Here is a 26,718-nt window from a genome sequence, read left to right as displayed (position 1 = left end):
CATACCGATAGACAAAGGGAATTGTATACGGGATTGATTGAATCCTCGACATCGTGGTTCATCCGATGAGATCATCGAGGAGCATGTGGGAGCCAACATGGGTATCCAGATCCCGCTGTTGGTTATTGACCGGAGAGTCGTCTCGGTCATGTCTGCATGTCTCCCGAACCCGTAGGGTCTACACACTTAAGGTTCGGTGACGCTAGGGTTATAGAGATATTAGTATGCGGTAACCCGAAAGTTGTTCGGAGTCCCGGATGAGATCCCGGACGTCACGAGGAGTTCCGGAATGGTCCGGAGGTAAAGATTTATATATGGGAAGTCTTATTTTGGTCGCCGGAAAAGTTTCGCACTTTATCGGTATTGTACCGGGAGTGCCGAAAGGGGTCCGGGGGTCCACCAGCCCCCGGGGGGCCACATGGGCTGTAGGGGGTGCGCCTTGGCCTATATGGGCCAAGGGCACCAGCCCCAAGAGGCCCATGCGCCAAGAGATAAGGAAAAGGGAGAGTCCTAAAGGGGGAAGGCACCTCCGAGGTGCCTTGGGGGGAAGGACTCCTCCCTGGCCGCACCCTTCCTTGGAGGAAGGGCCAAGGCTGCGCCCCCCCTCTCCCTTGGCCCTATATATAGTGGGGGGGAGGGAGGGCAGCAAATCCTAAGCCCTGGCGCCTCCCTCTCCCTCCCGTGACACCTCTTCCTCCCCGCTTGCGCTTGGCGAAGCCCTGCCGGGATCCCGCTACTTCCACCACCACGCCGTCGTGCTGCTGGATCTCCATCAACCTCTCCTCCCCCCTTGCTGGATCAAGAAGGAGGAGACGTTGCTGCTCCGTACGTGTGTTGAACGCGGAGGTGCCGTCCGTTCGGCGCTAGGATCATCGGTGATTTGGATCACGACGAGTACGACTCCATCAACCCCGTTCTCTTGAACGCTTCCGCTCGCGATCTACAAGGGTATGTAGATGCACTCCTTCCCTCTTGTTGCTAGTAAACTCCATAGATTGATCTTGGTGATGCGTAGAAAATTTTGAATTTCTGCTACGTTCCCCAACAGTCCTCAGGACGCAAACTTGGCTGCGATAGCGGGAACAGATGCCCTGTTCGATCCGCCATGCGGGCAAGCAGAGGCAGTTAGGTGCTTGGCGACGAGCAGAGGAGGCCGTAGGGCGCCGCCGTCCAGCCGAAAATGGTGTTGGCAAGGAGGACGTGGACATTGGCGGTGGAGGCTGACTGGCCGGCACCGTTGGCGTGCAGGGGAGCTTGCAGGAGGTGAAGCGCCCCTGAATGGTAGGGTCCGCCTTGCGGGCTACAAGGGAGGCTATAGCGAGCGCAATGGCCAGAGCTGGAGGGGCCGCCAGAGACGAAGGAACTGCCGTGAGCATTGGGTCATCACGAACGCGGGAGCAGACATTGACGCAGCCATCGGGTAGGCCTTCGAGGGGAAGAAGAGAGAGGGTGTCTTGGTGATTCCAGATCTGGTCCTAGCGGCAGCAGAGGACGCCGAGGGAAGGACACTGGAAGACGCCGCCGGGGACGGTCACCCGATGGAGAGCCCATGAGGAAGCTCCGCGCCCTCGTGTTTCTTTGCATGTTGTAGAGTGGCTTCTGGATGCAGATTATGGTTTGCATCGACGACATATGGAAGATGGTGGATCGTGTGCTGGGTTCTTTCATGGTTCGTGGTTGGTAGGTACGATTTCCTCCTCCGACGTCTTAATCATGCGGGGACACCAGATCTGGAGTTTGATGGCATGTCCATGGTGTTGCCTATTTGTTCAACGGTAATGGTCTCGCCCTTTGTGAGCCACCTAGGAGGTCCGCAAAGTTGAATATCAGCGATGGAGTCGCGTCGAATTCGGATGAGGAGGTGATCCGCTATTTGTTCATTTTGATGGCTGCTATGATCGTGACGGAGGTATGTGACGGATGTTGGTGTCAAGCTCAGGGAATTCTTCGGTCTTGATTGTAATTTTCAATCTTGTCTAATGTTTCTTTGTGTCAAGGCTGTTTTTTCAGTTTTATTAGGTCGGTGTCTACGTAGCTTACGATCTTTATCACATATAAATGTGATAAGTATTACCTACTTACCGTTCAATTCTTTTTTACCATATTGCATTCATTCATGAGTATATATTTCCTCCATTCCTAAATATTCCTAAATATAAGTTTTTTTAGACATTTCAAATGAATTACAACATACAGATGATGTAGTCATATTTTAGACATCATATTTTAGAATGTAGGTTCACTCATTTTGCTTCGTATATAGTCATTTGTTGGGATCTCTAAAAAACTTATTATATTTGGGAACGGAGGGAGTACATCGTACGGCCAAAAAGAGTCGTGCCACATGAATCCACGGCCAAAAGAGTCCAAGACGACGTCTCTGGATTCAGGTTCGGATTATTCGTGCACGCCGCCGTGCCGCTTACCGCCCGTGACACGGATGCTCGTACGGTGTCCGTCTCTGCAGCCAACGCACGTCTCCTGTCGTCTCGTCCTCGTCTTCCTTCCTCCTCCTCCCCAATCGGCAACCGCGGATTCCCTCCTCGATAGATCCGGCAGGCGCACAGGCGACGGCCCCGAGCTGCGACAGAAGGCGCCATGGGGCTCTGGGACTCGCTCCTCAACTGGCTCCGAAGGTTCCCGTCCACCTCTCTCCCCCCCTTCCCTTTCACTCGATGTTTTCGCGGTTCAGACGGGGCGGCCCCCCTCCCGGCGGAATTCCAGTTCCCCCTTCGATTCGATTTGAGCGGTACTGGCATAGGGTTTTTGCGGGATAGGTTTGGATGGATCGGATTTCCCTGCGCGGCGGGATGGTGCGGCTGGGTCGGGGGTTGGAGTGGGTCTGTGCTCTGCGCAGTTAGATCCACGTTAGATCAAAGCTAATGTAGAGCATACGCATTTAGAAGGTAGCCTTTGGTGTACTGACCTAGTATAAGCTTGTAGTAATATCTTAATAGACACTGATGTAGTTAGGGTCTATGAAGGGTAAAGGGAAATAATTTTGAACTTGATATACTACTGTTTTTTAAGAAGCGTGCCTTTGAAGAGTGTTCCACAATTCATTGCATTTTGATTTGAAGCCAATTAGGGCCTGTGTTGTTAAAAAGGAATATTATCCTGGCCTTATGGGCATTGGAGATGTCGAAGCTCCCTTTGTGAGAACAAATTGCTGGAACTACTCATTTGGGTTGAATTTGTTACGCTAAAGGTTATAGGAGGAGCGTGGATGTTTGGAGTTTTACTGCTAGGATCCAATCCTGAGTAAACTTCGCAGTTCTTGATGTTCTTAACTGTCAGTTAGGTTGGTCCAGGTCATGTTGGTGAATCAGCTTGAGATCAAGTTTTACTACCCAGTTTAGTTAATGCTATATGGGTATCCTTACTCGACCAATCATAAAATATGAAGATGTGCCAATGATTAATACTGAATTGTCTTTGAAGGATATGACCAGTCAATCAAAATTAACTCATGGCAATAACAATTTTTGTTTCAGCCTGTTCTTTAAGCAGGAGATGGAGCTCTCCCTGGTTGGCCTACAGAATGCTGGGAAGACATCTCTAGTCAATTCAATTGCTGTATGCATCAACTCATACAACTTAAGTTATGCAACATTTTTTTCTTTGTTGTCCTGATATTCATTCATGGCTGCTATGCTTCTCAGACCGGTGGCTACAGCGAGGACATGATTCCAACTGTATGTATATCACTGCTTCTTGATGGATATTTTGAACTATCTCGGTTATCTAAGTGACCTGAACTAAGGATGTTCATCTGCTGAAAACAGGTAGGCTTTAATATGCGGAAAGTCACCAAGGGAAATGTCACAATTAAACTTTGGGATCTTGGAGGGCAACGTAGATTCCGGACTATGTGGGAGCGCTACTGTCGTGGAGTTACTGCTATTTTGTAATGTCCCTTGCTTCTCAGCGATCTCATATTTTGCACATCTGAAAACTCAATTTTGTGATAATATGATTTGTATGCCAATATGCAATAAATAACATCCATTTCAAAAGGTAATCCTTGGTGTGCTGGAAGGAGATAGTACAGTATGTATAATACTAGTTTATGATATGCTCGGTATTATTTCTTAGCCAGTCCAAACCTATTTGCTTAATATACTTCTGCGAGGACCATTATAGTCAGACATGGAACATTCCTAGTTCTTTCAAACTACTAATTCTACTGCTTAACTGTAGAATAATTGTAGACTGCTGAGTTAACGCTTTGTCCAAGGAGCTCAGTTATGTAGATACATCATATATTTTCCCTAGAAATGGCTGGAGGTGTAACCTCCTTTTCGAACGAAAACTTGTCTAGTGATAATTTTTGTTCTCTCTCATATGGGCATGTTATTCATGCATTTATCATGACCCTTTTTTGTTGTTACCAATATATTTTTTGTATCTCTACCTTAGCTGATACTAAATATGGAGTCACTAATGTGTTAACTTGATCATTTAATGGCAGATACGTTGTCGATGCTGCTGACCGGGATAGCGTTCCGATTGCCAAAAGTGAATTGCATGACCTGCTGACAAAACAGTCTTTATCTGGGATCCCCTTACTTATCCTTGGCAACAAAATTGACAAGTCAGAGGCACTTTCTAAGCCGGCATTAGTTGATCAACTGTGAGTAAAAATCCTGTTTTCATATAGGATATTGTACCTTTTTTCTTAATGATATTTCAACTGGGGTGCCTCTCCTTTCTGTTTTCAGAGGCCTGGAATCTATAAAGGACCGCGAAGTTTGCTGCTACATGATCTCTTGCAAGGACTCGGTGAACATAGATGTTGTCATTGATTGGCTCATCAAGCATTCCAAGACTGCAAATTAGGGTCGCTGTGTGTTTTTGCCCCTTCACTTGTGCCGAGATGAATTTAGTTTGCACATCTTCGTTCTCATGATCTGGAAGGGGAAGGTAAAAGGTGACAGCCTTGTAATCTATGTTACATCTTGGGTGTCACTGAGTTACAGTATGGAGTTTGACACTTGGGCGTCAAAATCTGTAATGCTCTGTAAATTCCTTAAATCTTTGATTGTTCTTTTGTGTGCAGATCATGCGTGTCATTCTTATTTCTTTGGCCTAGTTCTTTGCCGTTGAGTTCTCCTTAGTAAGCCTTTCCCTATTTTAGTGTTTATTTGACCTACTTTGTGCTTAATTTTTCCCAGTAGAATATGAATAAGCACAACACAGCATAGTTCAGCAACAGCAAAGTAAGCACAACACAACATAGTTTAGCAACCGGAAACATCAAAATCCTGTCGTGTTGTTTTCTCCGTCTAAAATCGATAGACCTTTATTGCTGAAGCCCCCCTGCAACATTGTTTATGTTGCAAGGTGACGCATGACATAAATTCCTACAACATTGCAGAAGCCCCCCGCAACATTGTTTACCGCAAGAGCATATATGTTGCAAAAAAGACTGTTGCAAATGTTTCTGCAACAAGATCTATGTTGGGAGTTTCTGTTTCGGGCAAAAATAACACCTCGATGGTTCTGCAACAAAGCAGCTGTTGTTGTAGAGCGACCTGCAAAGCATCTACCTTGTTGCAATTCGTGACACATCTTATTGGGGAGATCCGACGGCTATTTGTGCCTCAATCCAATGGTGCAGGAAGCGGTTGATGTTTCCAATTCATCTACCATCCGATGCGTAGCGCGGCCCTTTTTAGTAGAAGCAATCAAATGAGGTACCTTGAAATAGTGAACTAACCTGATCATCAGCTTTGCAACAACATTAAATCTGGGGCGAACCTCAACGTCAAAACGAAGAGGGTTCGCCCCCAATTTCATTGACTGAAACCAGTGTAGGCCACTAGGGCCAGGATGCCAATATTGCTCACCTAAGACCATCAGATTCATTCTGGCATTAAAAAACGACGACCAAAAATTGTTCATTGCAGTCAGCAGTAGTGTTAACAGTTATGAGATACATCAACTCAGCTGGCGTTTCAAACGGAAGAAAAGAAATAAAGAAAACAAAAAACTCTCACCGGCCAAAACTACAGGATTCTTAATCAGATTGAGGAACAGTCCGAAGAAGCCCGTAAATCAAAAAAGCCGAAAAGGGCGATGATGGTGTTTTCAGTTTCAAGAGAAACTGTGAGCAAACATCGCCGCCGAACCCAAAAGGCAAAACCAAAAGAAGAAGAAGAAGAAGGAGGCTACGCTAAGATCTTGCCGCCCAACGAACCAAAAGGTTTTGTTTGTCATCAGCCCAACCGTCTACCCAACTTGATCCAAAATTCGGGCTTGATTATTGAGGGACGCTCGGCGCGAGGGCTTGTGCACCGGCTATATCTTGAGCTCCGTGTCCAGCGCCTCCTCGTCGCGGCTTCCCAGCTTCTCATCTCCGAAGAACCATGACAGTTCGGTGTTGCCGGATTGTGTTGTGCTTCCTGGCGAGACCATACGGAAAGTGTCCACGCTACCAGGGGATATCTCCCTGCGAGAGTAGGGCGTTGCTGCATTTGCTGTCCTGTAGAAAACAAAGGGGAGTTCTTCATATTTGTCATATGTCTCAAGATTCCAAACCTACACTTTTGATTCGTTTGTTGTATTTCTTTTTGAGGAACAAAAATAACAAATTTTGCATCGAAAGACGATAGTGTTAATAGGCAGAACTCACAACCGAATTTGATTCGTCTGTTGTTATTTCTTGTTTGTAGAGTTGTGTTTCATAGTAGAAGTTGAATTTTCATGTTTCGATCACAATATTTCACTAGCTACTAGTAGAAGCCAGTTCAAATTCAAATCCTGCTAGCCCCAGTTAGCAAGGTAGAGCCAGGGCCAACCGTCAGTACCTTTGCTTTCGCTTGCGTCTCTCGAGGAAGCGGGCAAGGGACGCACTCCTGGCCAGCGGAACATCTGCAGCAGCAGCAGCATGAGAAACACCACGTCAGTGCAAGGCAAAATGAAGGCTAGCATATATAACTTGAACAGGTAGCAACCTCTATGCGGCAGCATGAACAATGCCTGTGGCGAAGGGTGCACAGGATCGCTGCAAGCTCTCGCCAGTGGCATCTGCTTTCTTTCGTCGGGGACCGGAGCAGATTCCGACTGCCGCAGCGCCCGGCGAAGGGGAGGGCTGCGGCCTGCTTGAGCTGCCTTCGCGGCCATGAACGTGATCTGCTCGGCCTGCGCAGAACACCCCCAACATCTTCAGCAATGCGCGGTCACATCACATTTGCTTCAGTGGAAGATCGTCGACAGAGTTGCTGTGAGAAAGATTTACCTTTTCCTTCGTCACGTTGTCGAACACATGCACTGAACCTGCGTAGAATATCGTCAGCTGCGCGGCGGAGCACCTGTTTTGACACTCGAAACCAACGATTTACCTCCCGATCTTGCATCTCCCCCGGCGGCGGCCGCGCCGGTGGGCGTAAACCGCACCGGATCTTTTGGCGGATTAAAGGGTGGCGTCGATCACGTACCTCCGATCGGGCGAGTACGCAGCACGGTGGACTACCTGCGGGCCTTGCAGGGACGAGGCGGGAATGGCGCACGGGAAGGCTTGGGGATGCAGAGGCGGCGGCGGCGGCGCGTGCAGCTGAAGTCATTTAGCCCGGCGGATGAGAGATCGGCCAGGCAGGCAGATCGGTAAAGTAAACAGACGGACGGACCTGGTACGACGGCGCCGTCGGGTGGTGGCGATGAGCCGCCGCCGCGCGCACGTCCGGGTACGCGAAGTGTGCCGGTGAAGCGAGACGCCAGGGCTCGCCGTCGTCCTCGGCATCGCGTCGCGCCACGAGCGGCATCGCATGCCGCGACGCCGATCGTGGGCCCAGAAAGTCCATCTCCATCCGCGCTACGGCTCGATCGGGGAAGACGAACACGCACGCGCCTGCGTCGTCGCCGGTCGTCGTTCTCAATCTGCCTTGCGCGGGTGGATGAAAATTCTGCGCGAGGCGAGCAGATCGGTCCGAGGAGGCTCCTCTAAATTGTGATGCGGGTGCAAATATAGGCCCGTGCATGTAGCTTCTGTTTTTTTAAGAGCATGCATGCATATAGCGCAAGGATGACGACACCATCAAACCACACCGGCCGAGAAACCTCAGCGCGTGAGCTGCATGCGCGGTGCCGGCCGGGAAGCACGGCAGGTGGTTTCGCTACAAAGATCTCCAAGCACTCCTCACGTTAACCAACATAATCTCTCCGTGTTTTTTTTAAAGAGTAGTTCTATTTCTATTAATAAGCAGTTTATCTAATAACAAGAATCAGAATTATATGTTTTTTAAGAGTACAATTGTTGGTAAATAATTTTGTTCAAGGATACGTCCGTCCTGGGGGACGCATCATGCTCATAGAAGGAAAGCCGAGAACGGCTAGTTACAACGGCACAAGGGCTCCAACGCAGTGCATGCACATATGCATGGAGGCCAAGAAAAGAAAACAACATGCGGACTACTCACTACCACTCGACCTGTCCACTTGCTTTAAAAATTAGCCAAAACACCTATCTTTAAACAGTGATGTAGTACTCTAGTTGCCCCCCTCGTTGTGGATTCCACTACGCTCATTATTGGGGCAGCCATATTGAAGACCACACATTCTCATGCATCCAAATGGTCCAAGTGACCAGGATGATACCGGTCCAAGCATCTCTGTCCACCTGCGTACCTGTGCTCTTGGAAGACCACCACTGAAGCAACTCCTCCTCAGGTGCAGGCATCTAGTGCCCAAGCCCCCATGCCCCAAGACTGCGTGCCAAATCTGCCGAGCAAACACATCCCAGCAAGATATGTCGTAGAGACTCAGGCTCCTGATCACAGAAGGGGCATGCCTGTGGATGTGACAGGCCCCGACACAACAATCTGCCAGCCGTCCAACACCTATCCCACAGGGCTAGCCAATCAAACATCTTACAGGTCGAAGGTGCACGCGAATGCCAAACCTGATATGTTCCTGGTGCCACCACGCGGTTGTCAAAGAGAGCTTTGTAGGCCATCCAAGCTGAGAAGTAGTAGTCATCCTCGCACATTTATATCAGTGCATCGACCGATCCCTCCTCAAGCAGAATGATGGTCGTCCGCTCCACCATGTGGAGAAACTCCCAAAGTGCATCTGCATTGAGATTCGGGCTAGCTAGTGGAGTAGAAGTATCGAGAGGGTGGAGTAGAAGTATAATAATACTTCGTTGATGGCCCAAGAGCATTTCAAGCATCTCCCCTTTATCCAACAAGTTTCTATATTATAGGAGATTTGGTCCAAAGAAACATCCTCAAATCAGGTCTACTTTCTCCAATAAACTATCAATAATCATTAAAAAATAGTCCCAACTGAGGTGGAGTTGCATCCTTCCAATAATTTCTAAATTAGTGCCGACAACCATCCAATAGAAATTTCACGTCCGTATGCCACCGACGTCGCATGGCCGCCGTGCCCTCTGTGCCTCCCCGGCTCCGCTTGGATATACCCCCTCTGTAGTTCGTGACACCCTCATGCTAGAGAGAGAGAGAGGGAGGGAGGGAGGGAGGGAGAGAAAGGGTGGGAGGGTGGGAGGGAGGGATAGGGTGGGAGAGAGAGAGAGGGGAGGAAGGGAGGGAGACCGATTTCCACTAACAAGTGAGCAACATATGTCAAATTGGATATTGGGGTGAGTCATTGGGGATCTGCTGAAGGAATACACTCAATAACCACCTATCGGGATGATTTATAGTGGAAGTACTGGAGATGCTCTAAGTAATTCGAATTCCTAGCGTAATATAGGTTTTTGAGATAATAGAATATTGTGAACCCTAGACGCCATAGTTTTGCAATTAGGGTTTGCTTAATAAGAGGCGCCTAGATTTTCTCCTCTACCTGTCGACGCCCTAGGGTTTCCCTGGTCTTTGCCAGTTGTGGCAGTGGGAGGATGGGGAAACCACTGATCTGATAGTCCTAGTCCGTGTCTCGTAGGGTCTTTGAATTCTTCGTTGCTAGTGAAGTTGTGGCATCGACAGTGGGAATAATGGTTCATCGGCTTTCACCATGTTGATGTCCTTCCTTGTAGTAGTGTTGTGTTGACATGTTGGAGGATGATGTAGATCGTCACACACTCTCGTCTTGTGCGAGTAGTGCATTTTCTTACAGGTGGCATCTTGTGGAGGGGAAGGCGTCGTTGTGTCTTCTTTTGTCTTCTAGTTTCCATCTCCGTAGGGCAGCTCATATGATAATTGTATTGAAGAACAAGGGAGAGAGATTGTAATCTAGCTACCGTAATGTGCCCATAGTTCAAGGAGGACTACTAACACATAGGCATGGTGGTATCAAAGACGATGAAGATGGCTCCGATAAAGGGTTCACCCTCCGGAAGAGTACCTTCGGAAGCTATAATTTCACATTTCCCATCAATAGCTTTAGCAAGAGCATTTACAACATGACCCAAGTAAGCCTCACTACACTACGGGTAACAGGTAGTTTCCCGTATGTGGATCAAAGACGGTAAAGACCTAAATCCAGATGACAAAGATTTTGCCGTCAGGAAGCAGGCAACAAAGTCAGACAACAATGATATGTTGGCAAAGGATCCTTTGCCATCTACTATTTGTTGGGATGACGGCAAAGAGTTTTGCCATCAGTCAATACAGTTTGCCGTCAGCGGATGAGCCAGATGGCAAACAAAAATGCCAACTGACGGAACGGCCGCGCTGACGGACGGCGTCAAGTGCTTTGCCGTCAGCCAGCCAACCAGGCAGACGACAAAATCTCATTCCTTCACTGTCATGTCGCGTGTGGCCCAGTCAGCAAAATGACAATGCTTTGCCGTCAGCTTGTCTTAGCCCAGTTTGCAAAATACAACATCATTGCCGTCAGCGGGCATAGGGCCTAGACGACAATTCACCCATAGTTAAGGAGGACTACTAACATATAAGCATGGTGGTATCAAAGACGATGAAGATGGCTCCGATAAAGGGTTCACCCTCCGGAAGAGTACCTTCGGAAGCTAATTTTGCCTTTACCATCAATAGCTTTAGCCAGAGCATTTACAACACGACCCAAGTAAGCCTCACTATCACGGGTATGTGAGTAATTCTTCATGTTGCTTTTACAAAACTTCCCTCTTTTATCATCAAACCATCGCCCATTAATACTGTTGGGGATCGTTGCATGGAAAACAAAAAAATTCTACGCACACGCAATGATCTATCCATGGAGATGCATAGCAACGAGGGGGAGAGTGTGTCTACGTACCCTCGTAGACCATAAGCGGAAGCGTTTCACAACGCGGTTGATGTAGTCGAACTTCTTCTCACGTCAACCGATCAAGTACCGAACGCACGACACCTCCGCGTTCTGCACATGTTCAGCTCGGTGACGTCCCTCGCCTTCTTGATCCAGCAAGTCGTCGAGGTAGTAGATGAGTTCCGCCAACACGACGGCATGGTGACGGTGATGGTGAAGTGATCTTCGCAGGGCTTCGCCTAGGCACTATGAAAATATGACCGGGGGTGTAAACGGTGGAGGGGGGCGCCGCACACGGCTGACAATTGATCTGGTGTGTGCTAGGCACCCCCTCCACATATATATAGGTGGGAGGGAGGGAGGAGCAGCCAAAGGAGGTGCCCAAGTAGGACGAATCCTACTTGGGGTCCCACCCAAGCCGCGCCCCCTTCTTTCCTTATTTGGAGTGCGGGGAAAGGCAGGGGAGGGTGGTGTCCCTCCCTTTCCTTTCTCCCATGAGAGGGAAAGGTAGGAGGGGCTAGCCCTCCCCCTTTTCCTTCCCTAGGGTTGTCCAAACAAGTGGAGGGGCGCACCAGCCCCCTAGTGGGCTGGTTTGTCTCTCCCTTTGTCCCATTAAGCCCATAACTTGCCGGGGGGGCCCGGAACCCCTTCCGGTGACCCGATTCCTTCCCGGTACGTCCCGAAACACTTCCAGTGTCCAAATACCATCGTCCTATATACCTCTCGACCATTTCGAGACTTCTCGTCATGTCCGTGATCTCATTCGGGACTCCGAACAACATTCGGTCACCAAATCATATAACTCATATAACACTATATTGTCAACGAACGTTAAGCGTGCGGACCCTACGAGTTCGAGAACTATGTAGACATGACAGAGACACCTCTTCGGTCAATAACCAATAGTGGAACCTGGATGCCCATATTGGCTCCTACATATTCTACGAAGATCTTTATCGGTCGATGTAACATCCCATAATTCTAAATTTTGGAATGTTATATTAAATAAATAGTTTTTATTGTTTGTTTTTTATGGTGTGGTTGCCTGTGTGAAATTGAGTGAAATTTGAAACTTTTTGAAAGTTAAATGAGAGGGAATAAAAGGACTTTCCTAAACTTTCACCTTGCATTTATGATCTCCATGAATTCAAATCCTTTTCATCACAAAACCCTAGAGTGAAGATGATATGACTTCTTCCATTTAATTAAATGAAAAAGGGTTTTGAAAATATTTGAATCTCATTTGGAAATATTTCAAATTCAGAAACTTTATGCAACTCAATGATTTTCATGAGAGAAGATAAAATGACTTCTTCAAATCATATGAAATATGAGTTGGAAGTTTAAAAGAATCAAATTTAAAGTCCCATTGAATTTATTTTGAAAGTCATTTTCAATTTGGAGTTATTTGGGTTTTATTCAAATTGTTTTTCTCCAAAAATAAAATATATGAAAAATAGTGTAAAATGATTCCCTACAATAGAAAAATGGAGAGAAATAAATTTGAAATTATTTTGGTATTTTAAAACATTTTTATTTGGTTTTTAAATGAGCCAGCAGCACTATTTGCTTTATTTAAGTTTTGGATTTTATTTGCCGCTGAAAATATTTTTATGTTTTAGGAAATCTTTTTCTGAAAGTTTTGATATATAATATGCCTATGTAAAATATTATTTTTATTTTCGTTATTCAGTTTTTCCTTTTCTGTTAATATTAAAAAAAACTGCGCGTGCGCGTGGAACTAACTGTCGCCTACGTGCACAGCATAGTGGTATCGGGCGCCCTATCATTGTTTTTCTTCTCTCCTATATGGGTCAGGCCCAACCGGCCATATTCTTTCCCCAGATTTTTTTCACAAATGTTTTTCTTTTCAGTTGACCGAATCAAAAAAAAAAAAAACCAAACTGCAGCCGCAGTGTACGCGCGTGGCCAGCCGGCGGAAGCCTTTTTGGCCCGTGCTTGTTTTTGTTTGGTCTACATTTAGTCTCGCATTGCCTAGTCTTTAACCTTTAAGCCTCTTTTCCATCTATAAATATAGATCCATAGAGCCTTTAAAAATCATCCTATTCGGGTTAAATCAATATTTGATTTGACTACATTCACTCAAGAAAAATATATTTCTCCTCTCCGACGGGACTTCTGAAATTTATTTCTCTATCCGAAGTCGTCTTATCTTTCTTTGTATTTTTTTATATACTTTCATAACTTACTATTTTTAGACTAGTATACGATAGAATAATTAGATTTTTAATTAGTCTATGTATTTATACATTACACCTAGAATTCTTTTAGTCATACTTATTTTTCTTCCATAAAACAGCTTGGCCCTAATTTTTTAAATAGCTATAACCTTTTACTCGTTCATCCAAATTAGATAAAACCAACGCCTACATTTTCGTCTTGATTCCACCTATTTAGCTAATCTATCAAATAAACTTTTTGAAACTTTCAAATTTTGAAATTTGTTCAGATTCATATTCAAACTTCTTTTGATCATATCTTTTTATCCGTAGCTCCGTTTGCGATGAATCCAATTGCGTTGGATTTGTATCGAAGAAATCTTTCCGTTCATACAATTAGTGTTATATTTTCAACATATAATTTTAATCTTAGCCAGTTACCCTACTAGTTCACCAAAGAGTTGTTACACAACATTCTAAGCAGATTCAATGCTATGATTACTTGATCCGTTATTTTCAATCTAGTAATTCTTTTTCCTACATATTCATATTGACTTCCTATATCCAGTAGAATCATTAGTTTCAACTTTTGAACCTTTCAAACTATTCGAACCTTCATTTGATCATATCTTGTAAACTGTAGCGCCTTTTCAATTAATTCCTTTTTTCAAATTGAATCCCTAGGCGTAATCTAACATCTTGAGCCATCACCACACTTTTTCACCGAAATTAGGATCTGATCTTGCAAAATAATTTGATTTGGTTCTTTTGGAGTTTTTGCAATGTTTCTTTGCCTTTTCTTTTGGATCTTTGAGTGATTGCTTATGTGTGGTTATAATTGCTTGCTTACAATAGATTGATCGGAGTGTGACGCGTAGAACTGTCAGGAATTATGAGTGTGAAGAATCTTCATCAATAGTACAAGGCAAGTTCACACTTTGATCATATTTTGCCTATACCTAGTTTTACTTGCATTAGGTTCACCCCTCAAATATTTGCATGAGTAGGATTTGGGAATTGGGATTTGCTATGTAGTTGATGAGATAGGAACCTATGATCCTTGAAACACCTCGGGAATATACGTTTTGCTCATATTGCTTAGCCATGCTCGTAGACGGGGGTTGGTATGTGAGATTCATAAAAGTTGCGAGAGTAATATTACTAAGGGAAACTTAAGGTGACTACTTTAATACACATCTGGGTGGAATGGTTGGGGCACCCTGGAGAACCCAGTGGCTTGCCCGGGCACCTGGAGAACCCAGTGCTTGCCCAAGGGGATCCCGGAGTACCCATGTGATCACCCTATGGAATGCCACCCAGGCTCAAAGGGATCATAATATTATTCATGCTAGAAACTTCCGTGTGCAGCCACAAGCCATTATGGGCTCTGGCATAGTTGAGTAAGTTGTGTGACCTCTTTCAGTGGTAGGCTAGCAGATGTAGGGGAAAGTAGGTGGTACTCTCTACCCAGAGTAAAGAGTTAATGCTTCAGAAAGACTATGTCTCGATCTTCCGATCATGGATGTGGTTGAGTCTTGTGGGGAAAAGCGAGCAAACCTCTACAGAGTGTATAAACTAATCATGATTAGCCGTGTCCCCGGTTATGGGCATCTTGAGTATCTGGTATTTGAATTATTGGTTCATCTCATCACTCTATTTAATGAAATTGTTGGGTTATTAATGATTTGGTGATTTTGGGATTGAGTTGGGGAAACCTTCTCAATATGGGTAATTTAACTTGGTAGTAAATACAAATTTATTCCTTTGTTATAGGAAAAAATTAGCTTTATGCAAAATTAAACTTAGAGCCTCCACCAGCCAAATATGCGTATAGAGATAGACAATTCTCATTATTATTCTATGGTGTGAAATTGCCAGTACATTCAATGTATTGACCTACATGGCTGCAACGTCTCATGTTGCAGGAATCATACGACGAGTAAGTGATACATTAGGGTTACGATGTCTACACTCAACTTTGCCGTTATATGGATTGAGGTAATAGTATTTACGTTACTTTATACATGTGATTTACCTCCGTTATAAATCCTCGAGTACTGTGTGTGTCAGCATACCTATACATGGATGACACTTAAGCACAGAGACTTCGATCCATTCGGGTCGGGTCGCTACAGTCTAACCGTTATGACAACATACGTGTAATTCCCTTTGTCTATCGGTATGTTACTTGCCCGAGATTCGATCGTCGGTATCTTCATACCTAGTTCAATCTCATTACCGGCAAGTCTCTTTACTCGTTCTATAATACATCACCTCGCGACTAACTCCTTAGTCATTTGCTTGCAAACTTATGATGTGTATTACCGAGAGGGCCCAGAGATACCTCTTCGATACTCGGAGTGACAAATCCTAATCTCGATCTATGCCAACGCAACAAACACCTTTGGAGATACCTGTAGAGCATCTTTATGATCACCCAGTTATGTTGTGACGTTTCATAGCATACAAGGTATTCCTCCGGTATCCGGGAGTTGCATAATCTCATAGTCGAAGGAATATGTATTTAACATGAAGAAAGCAATAGCAACAAACTGAATGATCATTATGCTAAGCTGACGGATGGGTCTTGTCCATCACATCATTCTCCTAATGATGTGATCCCATTATCAAATGACAACTCATGTCCATGGTTAGGAAACCTTAACCATCTTTGATCAACGAGCTAGTATAGTAGAGGCTCACTAGGGACACGGTGTTTGTTTATGTATTCACACATGTATTTAAGTTTCCGATCAATACAATTCTAGCATGAATAATAAACCTTTATCATGATTTAGGAAATATAATAATAATCATTTTATTATTGCCTCTAGGGCATATTTCCATCAGTCTCCCACTTGCACTAGAGTCAATAATCTAGTTCACATCACCATGTGATTTAACACCCATAGTTCACATCGCCATGTGACCAACACCCAAAGAGTTTACTAGAGTCAATAATCTAGTTCACATTGCCATGTGATTAACACCCAAAGAGTACTAAGGTGTGATCATGTTTTGCTTGTGAGAGAGGTTTAGTCAACGGGTCTGTCACATTCAGATCCGTATTTATTTTGCAAATTTCTATGTCTACAATGCTCTGCATGGAGCTACTCTAGCTAATTGCTCCCACTTTCAATATGTATCCAGATCGAGACTTAGAGTCATCCGGGTTGGTGTCAAAGATTGCATCAATGTAACTCTTTACGACGAACTCTTTATCACCTCCATAACCGAGAAACATTTCCTTAGTCCTATTTAGGCACCTAAGGATAATTTTAAACGTTGCTAGTGATCTACTCCTAGATTACTATTGTAACCCCTTGCCAAACTCATGGTAAGGCACACAACAGGTCTGGTACACAACATGACATACTTTATAGAACCTATGACTAAGGCATAGGGAATGACTTTCATTCTCTCTCTATATTTTGTCGTGGTCGGGTTTTGAGTCTTAATCAACTTCACACACCTTGTAACACAGACAAGAATCCTTTCTTTGACCGATCCATTTTGAACTTCTTCAAAACTTTGTCAAGGTATGTGCTTTGTGAAAGTCCTATTAAGCGTCTTGATCTATCTCTATATATCTTGATGCCCAATATATAAGCAACTTCACCGAGGTCTTTCATTGAAAAACTCTTATTTAAGTATCCTTTTATGCTATCCAGAAATTCTACATCATTTCCAATCAACAATATGTCATCTACATATAATATTAGAAATGCAACAGAGCACCCACTCACTTTCTTGTAAATATAGGTTTCACCGAAAGTCTGTATAAAACCATATGCTTTGATCACCTCATTAAAGCGTATATTCCAACTCCGAGATGCTTGCACCAGTCCATAGATGGATCACTGGAGTTTGCACACTTTGTTAGCACCTTTAGGATCGAAAAAACCTTCTGGTTGCATCATATACAACTCTTCTTTAAAAATCTATTAAGGAATGCAGTTTTGACATCCATTTGCCAGATTTCATAATCATAAAATGCGGCAATTGCTAAGATGATTCGGACGGACTTAAGCATCGCTACAAGTGAGAAGGTCTCATCGTAGTCAACCCCTTGAACTTGTCGAAAACCTTTTGCGACAAGTCGAGCTTTGTAGACAGTAACATTACCATCAGCACCAGTCTTCTTCTTGAAGATCCATTTATTCTCTATGGCTTGCCGATTATCGGGCAAGTCCACCAAAGTCCATACTTTGTTCTCATACATGGATACTATCTCAAATTTAATGGCCTCAAGCCATCTGTCGGAATCTGGGCTCATCAGTGCTTCTTCATAGTTCGTAGGTTTTTCATGGTCTAGTTGTTGGGGAACGTAGTAATTCAAAAAAATTCCTATGATCACGCAAGATCTATCTAGGAGAAGCATAGCAACGAGACGGGAGAGTGTGTCCACGTACCCTCGAAGACCGAAAGCGGAAGCGTTTAGTAACGCGGTTGATGTAGTCGAACATCTTCCCGATCCAACCGATCCGAGTACCGAACGTACGGCACCTCCGTGTTCAGCACACGTACATCATGATGACGTCCCTCGAGCTCTTGATCCAGTAGAGGGTCGAGGGAGAGTTCCGTCAGCACGACGGCGTGGCGACCGTGTTGGTGATGTGATCCACACAGGGCTTCGTCTAAGCACGACAACAATATGACCGAGGTGGTAAACTGTGGAGGGGGGCACCGCACACGGCTGAGAAACAACTGTTGTGCGTTGGGGTGCCCCCTGCCCCCATATATAAAGGAGGAGAGGGAGGAGGCAGGCCCCCTAGGGGTGCGCCAAGTGTGGGGAGTCCTACTAGGACTCCCAAGTCCTAGTAGGATTCCCCTTTCCTTTTCCGGAGGGGGAAAGAGGGAAAGGGAGAGGGAGTAGGAAAGGGCAAGGGTGGGCGCCGCCCCCTCCCCTAGTCCAATTTGGACTCCATGGGGGGGGAGCCTCTTCCCTTGGCCTGCCTCCTCTTCTCCCTTAAGGCCCAATAAGGCCCAATTACTTCCCCGGGGGGTTCCGGTAACCCCTCGGTACTCCGGTAAAATACCCGAATCACTCTGAACCATTCCGATGTCCGAATACAACCTTCCAATATATGAATCTTTACCTCTCGACCATTTTGAGACTCCTCGTCATGTCCGTGATCTCATTCGGGACATCGAACAAACTTCGGTCACCAAAACACATAACTCATAATACAAATCATCATCGAACGTTAAGCGTGCAGACCCTACGGGTTCGAGAATATGTAGACATGACCGAGACACATCTCTGGTCAATAACCAATAGCGGAACCTGAATGCTCATATTGGCTCCTACATATTCTACAAAGATCTTTATCGGTCAAACCGCATAACAACATACGTCATTCCCTTTGTCACCGGTATGTTACTTGCCTGAGATTCAATCGTCGGTATCATCATACCTAGTTCAATCTCGTTACCGGCAAGTCTCTTTACTTGCCTGAGATTCAATCGTCGGTATCAGCATATTTATAATCATGAATCACCCAGTTACGTTGTGACGTTTGATAGCACACAAGGTGTTCCTCCGGTATTTGGAAGTTCCATAATCTCATAGTAAGAGGAATATGTATAAGCATGAAGAAAGCAATAGCAATAAAACTTAACGATCATTATGCTAAGCTAACGGGTGGGTATTCTCCATCACATCATTCTCCAAATGATGTGATCCCGGTCATTAAATGACAACACATGTCTATGGTTAGGAAACTTAACCATATTTGATTAACGAGCTAGTCAAGTAGAGGCATACTAGGGACACTTTGTTTTTGTCTATGTATTCACACATGTATCAAGTTTTCGGTTAATACAATTCTAGCATGAATAATAAACATTTATCATGATATAAGGAAATATAAATAACAACTTTATTATTGCCTCTAGGGCATATTTCCTTCAGTCTCCCACTTGCACTAGAGTCAATAATCTAGTTCACATCATCATGTGATTTAACACCAATAGTTCACATCTTTATGTGATTAGTTCACATCGCCATCTGACTAACAGCCAAAGGGTTTACTAGAGTCAACAATCCAGTTCACATCGCTATGTGATTAACACCCAAAGAGTACTAAGGTGTGATCATGTTTTGCTTGTGAGAGAAGTTTAGTCGACGGGTCTGCCATATTCAAAGCCGTATGTATTTTGCAAATTTTCTATGTCTACAATGGTCTGCATGGTGCTACTCTAGCTAATTGCTCCCACTTTCAATATGTATCCAGATTGAGACTCGGAGTCATCCTGATCGGTGTAAAAGCTTGTATCGACATAACTCTTTACGACGAACTCTTTATCACCTCCATAACCGAGAAATATTTCCTTAGTCCTCTAAGGATAACTTTGACCGCTGTCCTCCACTCCTGGATCACTATCGTACCCCCTTGCCAAACTCATGGCAAGATGCACAATAGGTCTAGTACACAACATAGCATACTTTTATAGAACCTATGGCTGAGGCATAGGGAATGACTTTCATTCTCTTTCTATTTTCTGTCGTGGTCGGGTTTTGAGTCTTACTCAACTTTACACCTTGCAAGACAGGCAAGAACTCCTTCTTTGACTGTTCCATTTTGAACTACTTCAAAATCTTGTCAAGGTATATACTCATTGAAAAAATCTTATCAAGCGTCTTGGTCTATCTCTATAGATCTTGATGCTCAATATGTAAGCAGCTTCACCGAGGTGTTTCTTTGAAAAACTCCTTTCAAACACTCCTTTATGCTTTCCAGAAAATTCTACACCATTTCTGATCAACAATATGTCATTCACATATACTTATAAAGGCTGTAGTGTTCCCACTCACTTTCTTGTAAATACAGGCTTCACCACAAGTCTGTATAAAACTATATGCTTTGATCAACTCATCAAAGCGTATATTCCAACTCCAGATGCTTGCACCAGTCCATAGATATATCGTTGGAGCTTGCACATTTTGTTAGCACCTTTAGGATTGACAAAAAACCTTCTGGTTGCATCATATACAACTCTTCTTTAATTAATCCATTAAGGAATTCAATTTTGACATCCATTTGCGAGATTTCATAAAATGCGGCAATTGCTAACATGATTCAGATAGACTTAAGCATCGCTACGGGTGAGATAATCTCATCGTAGTCAACCCCTTGAACTTGTCGAAAACATTTTGCGACAAGTCAAGCTTTGTAGATAGTAACACTACCATCAGCGTCCGTCTTCCTCTTGAAGATCCATTTATTCTCAATGGCTTGCCGATCATCGGGCAAGTCCACCAAAGTCCATACTTTGTTCTCATACATGGATCTTATCTCAGATTTCATGGCCTCAAGCCATTTATCGGAATCTGGGCTCATCATCGCTTCCTCATAGTTCGTAGGTTTGTCATAGTCTAGTAACATGACTTCCAGAATAGGATTACCATACCACTCTGGTGCAGAACGTGCTCTGGTTGACCTACGAGGTTTAGTGGTAACTTGATCTGAAGTTTCATGATCATCATCATTAACTTCCTCACTAATTGGTGTAGGCATCACTGAAACTGATTTCGATGAACTACTCTCCAACTAGAGATATAGTACAATTACCTCATCAAGTTCTACCTTCCTCCCACTCACTTCTTTCGAGAGAAACTCCTTCTCTAGAAAGGATCCATTCCTAGCAACAAAGATCTTGCCTTCGAATCTGTGATAGAAGGTATACCCAACAGTTTCTTTTGGGTATCCTATGAAGACGCACTTCTCCGATTTGGGTTCGAGCTTATCAGGCTGAAAACTTTTTCACATAAGCATCGCAAACCCCAAACTTTAAGAAATGACAGCTTTGGTTTCTTGCTAAACCACAGTCCATACGATGTCGTCTCAAGAGATTTAGAAGGTGCCCTATTAAACGTGAATGCAGCTGTCTCTAATGCATAACCCCAAAATGATAGTGGTAAATCGGTAAGAGACATCATAGATCGCACCATATCTAATAAAGTACGGTTATGACGTTGGACACACCATTACGCTGTGGTGTTCCAGGTTGCGTGAGTTGTGAAACTATTCCACATTGTTTTAAATGAAGGCCAAATTCACAACTCAAATATTCGCCTCCGCGATCAGATCGTAGAAACTTTATTTTCTTGTTACGATGATTCTCCACTTCACTCTGAAATTCTTTTGAACTTTTCAAATGTTTCAGACTCGTGTTTCATTAATTAGATATACCCATATCTTCTCAAATCACCTGTGAAGGTTAGAAAATAATGATACCGGCCGCGAGCCTCAACACTCATCGGACCGCATACATCGGCATGTATTATTTCCAATAAGTCAGTGGCTCACTCCATTGTTCTGGAGAATGGAGTCTTAGTCATCTTGCCCATGAGGCATGGTTCGCAAGCATCAAATGATTCATAATCAAGTGATTCCAACAATCCATCCGTATGGAGTTTCTTCATGCGCTTTACACCAATATGACCTAAACGGCAGTGCCACAAGTATGTTGCACTATCATTATCAACTTTGCATCTTTTGGCATCAATATTATAAATATGTGTATCACTACGATCGAGATTCAATAAACCATTTATATTAAGTGTATGACCACCATAGAAGGTTTTATTCATGTAAACAGAACAACAATTATTCTTTGACTTAAATGAATAACCGTATTGCGATAAACATGATCCAATCATATTCATGCTCAACGCAAACACCAAATAACATTTATTTTAGGTTCAACACTAATCCCGAAGGTGAAAGGAGTGTACGATGGTGATCTTATCAACCTTGGAATCATTTCCAACACACATCGTCACCTTTCCCTTAACTAGTTTCTGTTCATTTTGCAACTCCTGTTTCGAGTTACTAATCTTAGCAGCTGAACCGGTATCAAATACCTTGGGGTTACTATGAACACTAGTAAAGTACACATCAACAACATGTATATCAAATGTACCTTTGTTCACTTTGCCATCCTTCTTATCCTCCAAGTATTTAGGGTAGTTCCGCTTCCAGTGACCATTTCCTTTGCAGTAGAAGCACTCAGTTTCATGCTTGGGTCTAGCTTTGGGTTTCTTCACGGGAGTGACAACTTGCTTGTCATTCTTGAAGTTCCCTTTCTTTCCCTTGCATATCATAGTTCATCACGAAGTTCTAGTAACTTGGTGATAGTGGCTAGAGAACTTTGTCAATCACTATCTTATCTGGAAGATTAACTCCCACTTGATTCAAGCGATTGTTGTACCCAGACATTCTGAGCACATGCCCACTAGCTGAGCTATTCTCCTCCATCTTGTAGGTAAAGTACTTGTCAGAGGTCTTGTACCTCTTAACATGGGCATGAGTCTGAAATATCATTTCCAGCTCTTGGAACATCTCATATGCTCCATGTCGTTCAAAACATTTTTGAAGTCCCGGTTCTAAGCCATAAAGCATGGTGCACTAAACTATCAAGTAGTCATCATACTGAGCTTGTCAAACGTACATAACATCTGCATCTGCTCCTGAAATAGGTCTGTCACCTAGCCGTCCATCAAGGACATAATTCTTCTATGCAGCAATGAGGATAATCCTCAGATCACGGACCCAGTCCGCATCATTGCTACTATCATCTTTCAACTTAGTTTTCTTTAGGAACATACCAAAAAAACAGGGGAGCTATACGCGAGCTATTGATCTACTCCCTCCGTTCCAAAATAGATGACCCAACTTTATACTAAAGTTAGTATAAAGTTGGGTCATCTATTTTGGAACGGAGGGAGTACAACACAGATATGCAAATACTATCAAGACTAAGTTCATGATGAATTAAAGTTCAATTAATCATATTACTTAAGAACTCCCACTTAGATAGACATCCCTCTAATCATCTAAATGATCATGTGATCCATATTAACCAAACCATGTCCGATCATCACGTGAGATGGAGTAGTTTTGAATGGTGAACATCACTATGTTGATCATATCTAGTATATGATTCACGTTCGACCTTTTGGTCTCAGTGTTCTGAGGCCATATCTGCATATGCTAGGCTCGTCAAGTTTAACCCAAGTATTCTACATGTGCAAAACTGGCTTGCACCCATTGTATGTGAACGTAGAGCTTATCACACCCGATCATCACGTGGTGTCTTGGCATGACGAACTATAGCAACGGTGCATACTCAAGGAGAACACTTATACCTTGAAATTTAGTGAGGGATCATCTTATAATGCTACCGCCGTACTAAGCAAAATAAGATGCATAAAGGATAAACATCACATGCAATCAAAATATGTGACATGATATGGCCATCATCATCTTGTGCCTTTGATCTCCATCTCCAAAGCACCGTCATGATCTCCATCGTCACCGGCTTGACACCTTGATCTCCATCGTAGCATCGTTGTCGTCTCGCCAACTGTTGCTTCCATGACTATCGCTACCGCTTAGTGATAAAGTAAAGCAATTACATGGCGATTGCATTTCATACAATAAAGCGACAACCATAAGGCTCCTGCGAGTTGCCGATAACTTCTACAAAACATGATCATCTCATACAACAATTTATATCTCATCACGTCTTGACCATATCACATCATAACATGCCCTGCAAAAACAAGTTAGACGTCCTCTACTTTGTTGTTGCAAGTTTTACGTGGCTGCTACGGGCTTCTAGCAAGAACCGTTCTTACCTACGCATGAAAACCACAACGATTTTTTGTCAAGTGTGTTGTTTTAACCTTCAACAAGGACCGGCCGTAGTCAAAATCGAACTAAAGTTGGAGAAAAAGACACCCGCTAGCCACCTGTGTGCGAAGCACATCGGTAGAACCAGTCTCATGAACGCGGTCATGTAATGTCGGTCCGGGCCGCTTCATCCAACAATACCGCCGAATCAAAGTAAGACGTTGGTGGTAAGCAGTATGACTATTATCGCCCACAACTCTTTGTGTTCTACCCATCTATGCATAGACCTGACTCGGATGCCACTGTTGGGGAATGTAGTAATTCAAAAAAAAATTGTATGATCACGCAAGATCTATCTAGGAGAAGCATAGCAACGAGACGGGAGAGTGTGTCCATGTACCCTCGTAGACCGAAAGCGGAAGCGTTTAGTAACACGCTTGATGTAGTCGAACGTATTCACGATCCAACCGATCCAAGTACCGAACGTACAACACCTCCGTGTTCAGCACACGTTCAGCATGATGACATCCCTCGAGCTCTTGATCCAATAGAGGGTCGAGGGAGAGTTCCGTCAGCACGACGGCGTGGTGACTGTGTTGGTGATGTGATCCGCGTAGGGCTTCGCCTAAGCTCTACGACAATATGACCGAGGTGGTAAACTGTGGAGGGGGGCACCGCACACGGCTAAGAAACAACTGTTGTGCTTTGGGGTGCCCCCTGCCCCCGTATATAAAGGAGGAGAGGGAGGAGGCCGACCCCCTAGGGGCGCGCTAAGTGTGGGGAGTCCTACTAGGACTCCCAAGTCCTAGTAGGATTCCCCTTCCCTTTTCCGGAGGGGGAAAGAGGGGAAGGGAGAGGGAGTAGGAAAGGGCAAGGGGGACGCCGCCCCCTCCCCTAGTCCAATTCGTACTCCATGGGGCGGGGGCGCCTCCTCCCTTGGCCTGCCTCCCCTTCTCTGTTAAGGCCCAATAAGTCCCAATTACTTCCCCGGGGGGTTCCGGTGACCCCTCGGTACTCCGGTAAAATACCCGAATCACTCGGAACCATTCCGATGTCCGAATACAACCTTCCAATATATGAATCTTTGCCTCTCGACCATTTCAAGACTCCTCATTATGTCCGTGATCTCATTCGGGACATCGAACAAACTTCGGTCACCAAAACACATAACTCATAATACAAATCGTCATCGAACGTTAAGTGTGCGGACCCTACGGGTTTGAGAACTATGTAGACATGACCGAGACACATCTCCGGTCAATAACCAATAGAGGAACCTAGATGCTTGATAACCCACAAGTATAGGGGATCGCAACAGTTTTCGAGGTAGAGTATTCAACCCAAATTTATTGATTCGACACAAGGGGAGCCAAAGAATATTTTGAAGTATTAGCAGTTGAGTTGTCAATTCAACCACACCTGGATAACTTAGTATCGGCAGCAAAGTATTTAGTAGCAAAGTAATATGGAAGTAACGGTAACGGTGGCAAAAGTAACGGTGATAGTTTTGTAGTGATTGTAACAGTAATAACGGAAAAGTAAATAAGCGAAGAACAATATGTGAAAAGCTCGTAGGCATTGGATCGGTGATGGAGAATTATGCCGGATGCGATTATTCATGCAACAGTTATAACATAGGGTGACATAGAACTAGCTCCAATTCATCAATGTAATGTAGGCATGTACTCCGAATATAGTCATATGTGCTTATGGAAAAGAACTTGCATGACGTCTTTTGTCCTACCCTCCCGTGGCAGCGGGGTCCTAATGGAAACTAAGGGATATTAAGGCCTCCTTTTAATAGAGTATCGGACCAAAGCATTAACACATAGTGAATACATGAACTCCTCAAACTACGATCATCACCGGGAGTGGTCTCGATTATTGTCACTTCGGGGTTGCCGGATCATAACACATAGTAGGTGACTATAGACTTGCAAGATAGGATCAAGAACTCACATATATTCATGAAAACATAATAGGTTCAGATCTGAAATCATGGCACTCGGGCCCTAGTGACAAGCATTAAGCATAGCAAAGTCATAGCAACATCAATCTCAGAACATAGTGGATACTAGGGATCAAACCCTAACAAAACTAACTCGATTACATGATAAATCTCATCCAACCCATCACCGTCCAGCAAGCCTACGATGGAATTACTCACGCACGGCGGTGAGCATCATGAAATTGGTGATGGAGGATGGTTGATGATGACGATGGCGATGGATTCCCCTCTTTGGAGCCTCGAACGGACTCCAGATCAGCCCTCCCGAGAGAGATTAGCGCTTGGCGGCGGCTCCGTATCGTAAAACGTGATGAATCCTTCTCTCTGATTTTTTTCTCCCCGAACATGAATATATAGAGTTGGAGTTGAGGTCGGTGGAGCTCTAGGGGGGCCACGAGGCAGGGGGCCGCGCCCAGGGGGGTAGGCGCGCCCCCACCCTCATGGACAGGGTGTGGGCCCCCTGGCCTTGATTCTTTCGCCAGTATTTTTTATTAGTTCCAAAATAATTCTCCGTTGATTTTCAGGTCATTCCGAGAACTTCTATTTCTGCACAAAAATAACACTATGGCAATTCTGCTGAAAACGGCGTCAGTCCGGGTTAGTTCCGTTCAAATCATGCAAGTTAGAGTCCAAAACAAGGGCAAAAGTGTTCGGAAAAGTAGATACGTTGGAGACGTATCAACTTCCCCAAGCTTAAACCTTTGCTTGTCCTCAAGCAATT

General features: G+C 44.3%; 2 protein-coding genes across 2 annotated transcripts; one reads left to right on the top strand and one right to left on the bottom strand.

Annotated features, from left to right (window-relative positions):
* Positions 1–2,382: 2,382 nt before the first annotated feature.
* LOC543044 (ADP-ribosylation factor-like protein 8c) lies at positions 2,383–5,058 on the top strand. The gene is made up of 6 exons (XM_044564810.1): positions 2,383–2,636; positions 3,495–3,576; positions 3,663–3,695; positions 3,786–3,907; positions 4,472–4,633; positions 4,722–5,058. The coding sequence occupies exons 1-6, from the start codon at positions 2,599–2,601 to the stop codon at positions 4,837–4,839; spliced, it is 555 nt and encodes a 184-aa protein (XP_044420745.1). The 5' UTR covers positions 2,383–2,598; the 3' UTR covers positions 4,840–5,058.
* Positions 5,059–5,870: 812 nt separating this feature from the next.
* On the bottom strand, positions 5,871–7,990 carry LOC123141759 (protein TIFY 6b). Its single transcript, XM_044560835.1, has 6 exons — positions 7,629–7,990; positions 7,440–7,555; positions 7,241–7,313; positions 6,957–7,143; positions 6,810–6,873; positions 5,871–6,484 (listed from the first exon to the last, which is right to left on the bottom strand). The coding sequence occupies exons 1-6, from the start codon at positions 7,977–7,979 to the stop codon at positions 6,301–6,303; spliced, it is 975 nt and encodes a 324-aa protein (XP_044416770.1). The 5' UTR covers positions 7,980–7,990; the 3' UTR covers positions 5,871–6,300.
* Positions 7,991–26,718: the final 18,728 nt, after the last annotated feature.

Source organism: Triticum aestivum, chromosome 6D (assembly GCF_018294505.1).
Source record: "Triticum aestivum cultivar Chinese Spring chromosome 6D, IWGSC CS RefSeq v2.1, whole genome shotgun sequence".
Lineage (NCBI taxonomy): Eukaryota > Viridiplantae > Streptophyta > Magnoliopsida > Poales > Poaceae > Triticum > Triticum aestivum.
Note: the sequence above shows the minus strand (reverse complement) of the source record. Positions and strands in the feature narration are given on the sequence as shown.

Bases quoted from the DNA above. Each gene is read 5' to 3' on its own strand.
- LOC543044 (XM_044564810.1), top strand. From the start codon at position 2,599: ATGGGGCTCTGGGACTCGCTCCTCAACTGGCTCCGAAG. The intron at 3,908-4,471 runs GTAATGTCCCTT...ATTTAATGGCAG, and splicing joins CGTGGAGTTACTGCTATTTT to ATACGTTGTCGATGCTGCTG. The intron at 4,634-4,721 runs GTGAGTAAAAAT...TTCTGTTTTCAG, and splicing joins CCGGCATTAGTTGATCAACT to AGGCCTGGAATCTATAAAGG.
- LOC123141759 (XM_044560835.1), bottom strand. From the start codon at position 7,979: ATGCACGGGCCTATATTTGCACCCGCATCACAATTTAGAGGAGCCTCC. The intron at 7,144-7,240 runs GTAAATCTTTCT...TGTTCTGCGCAG, and splicing joins ACAACGTGACGAAGGAAAAG to GCCGAGCAGATCACGTTCAT. The intron at 6,874-6,956 runs GTTGCTACCTGT...CTGCTGCTGCAG, and splicing joins GTTCATGCTGCCGCATAGAG to ATGTTCCGCTGGCCAGGAGT.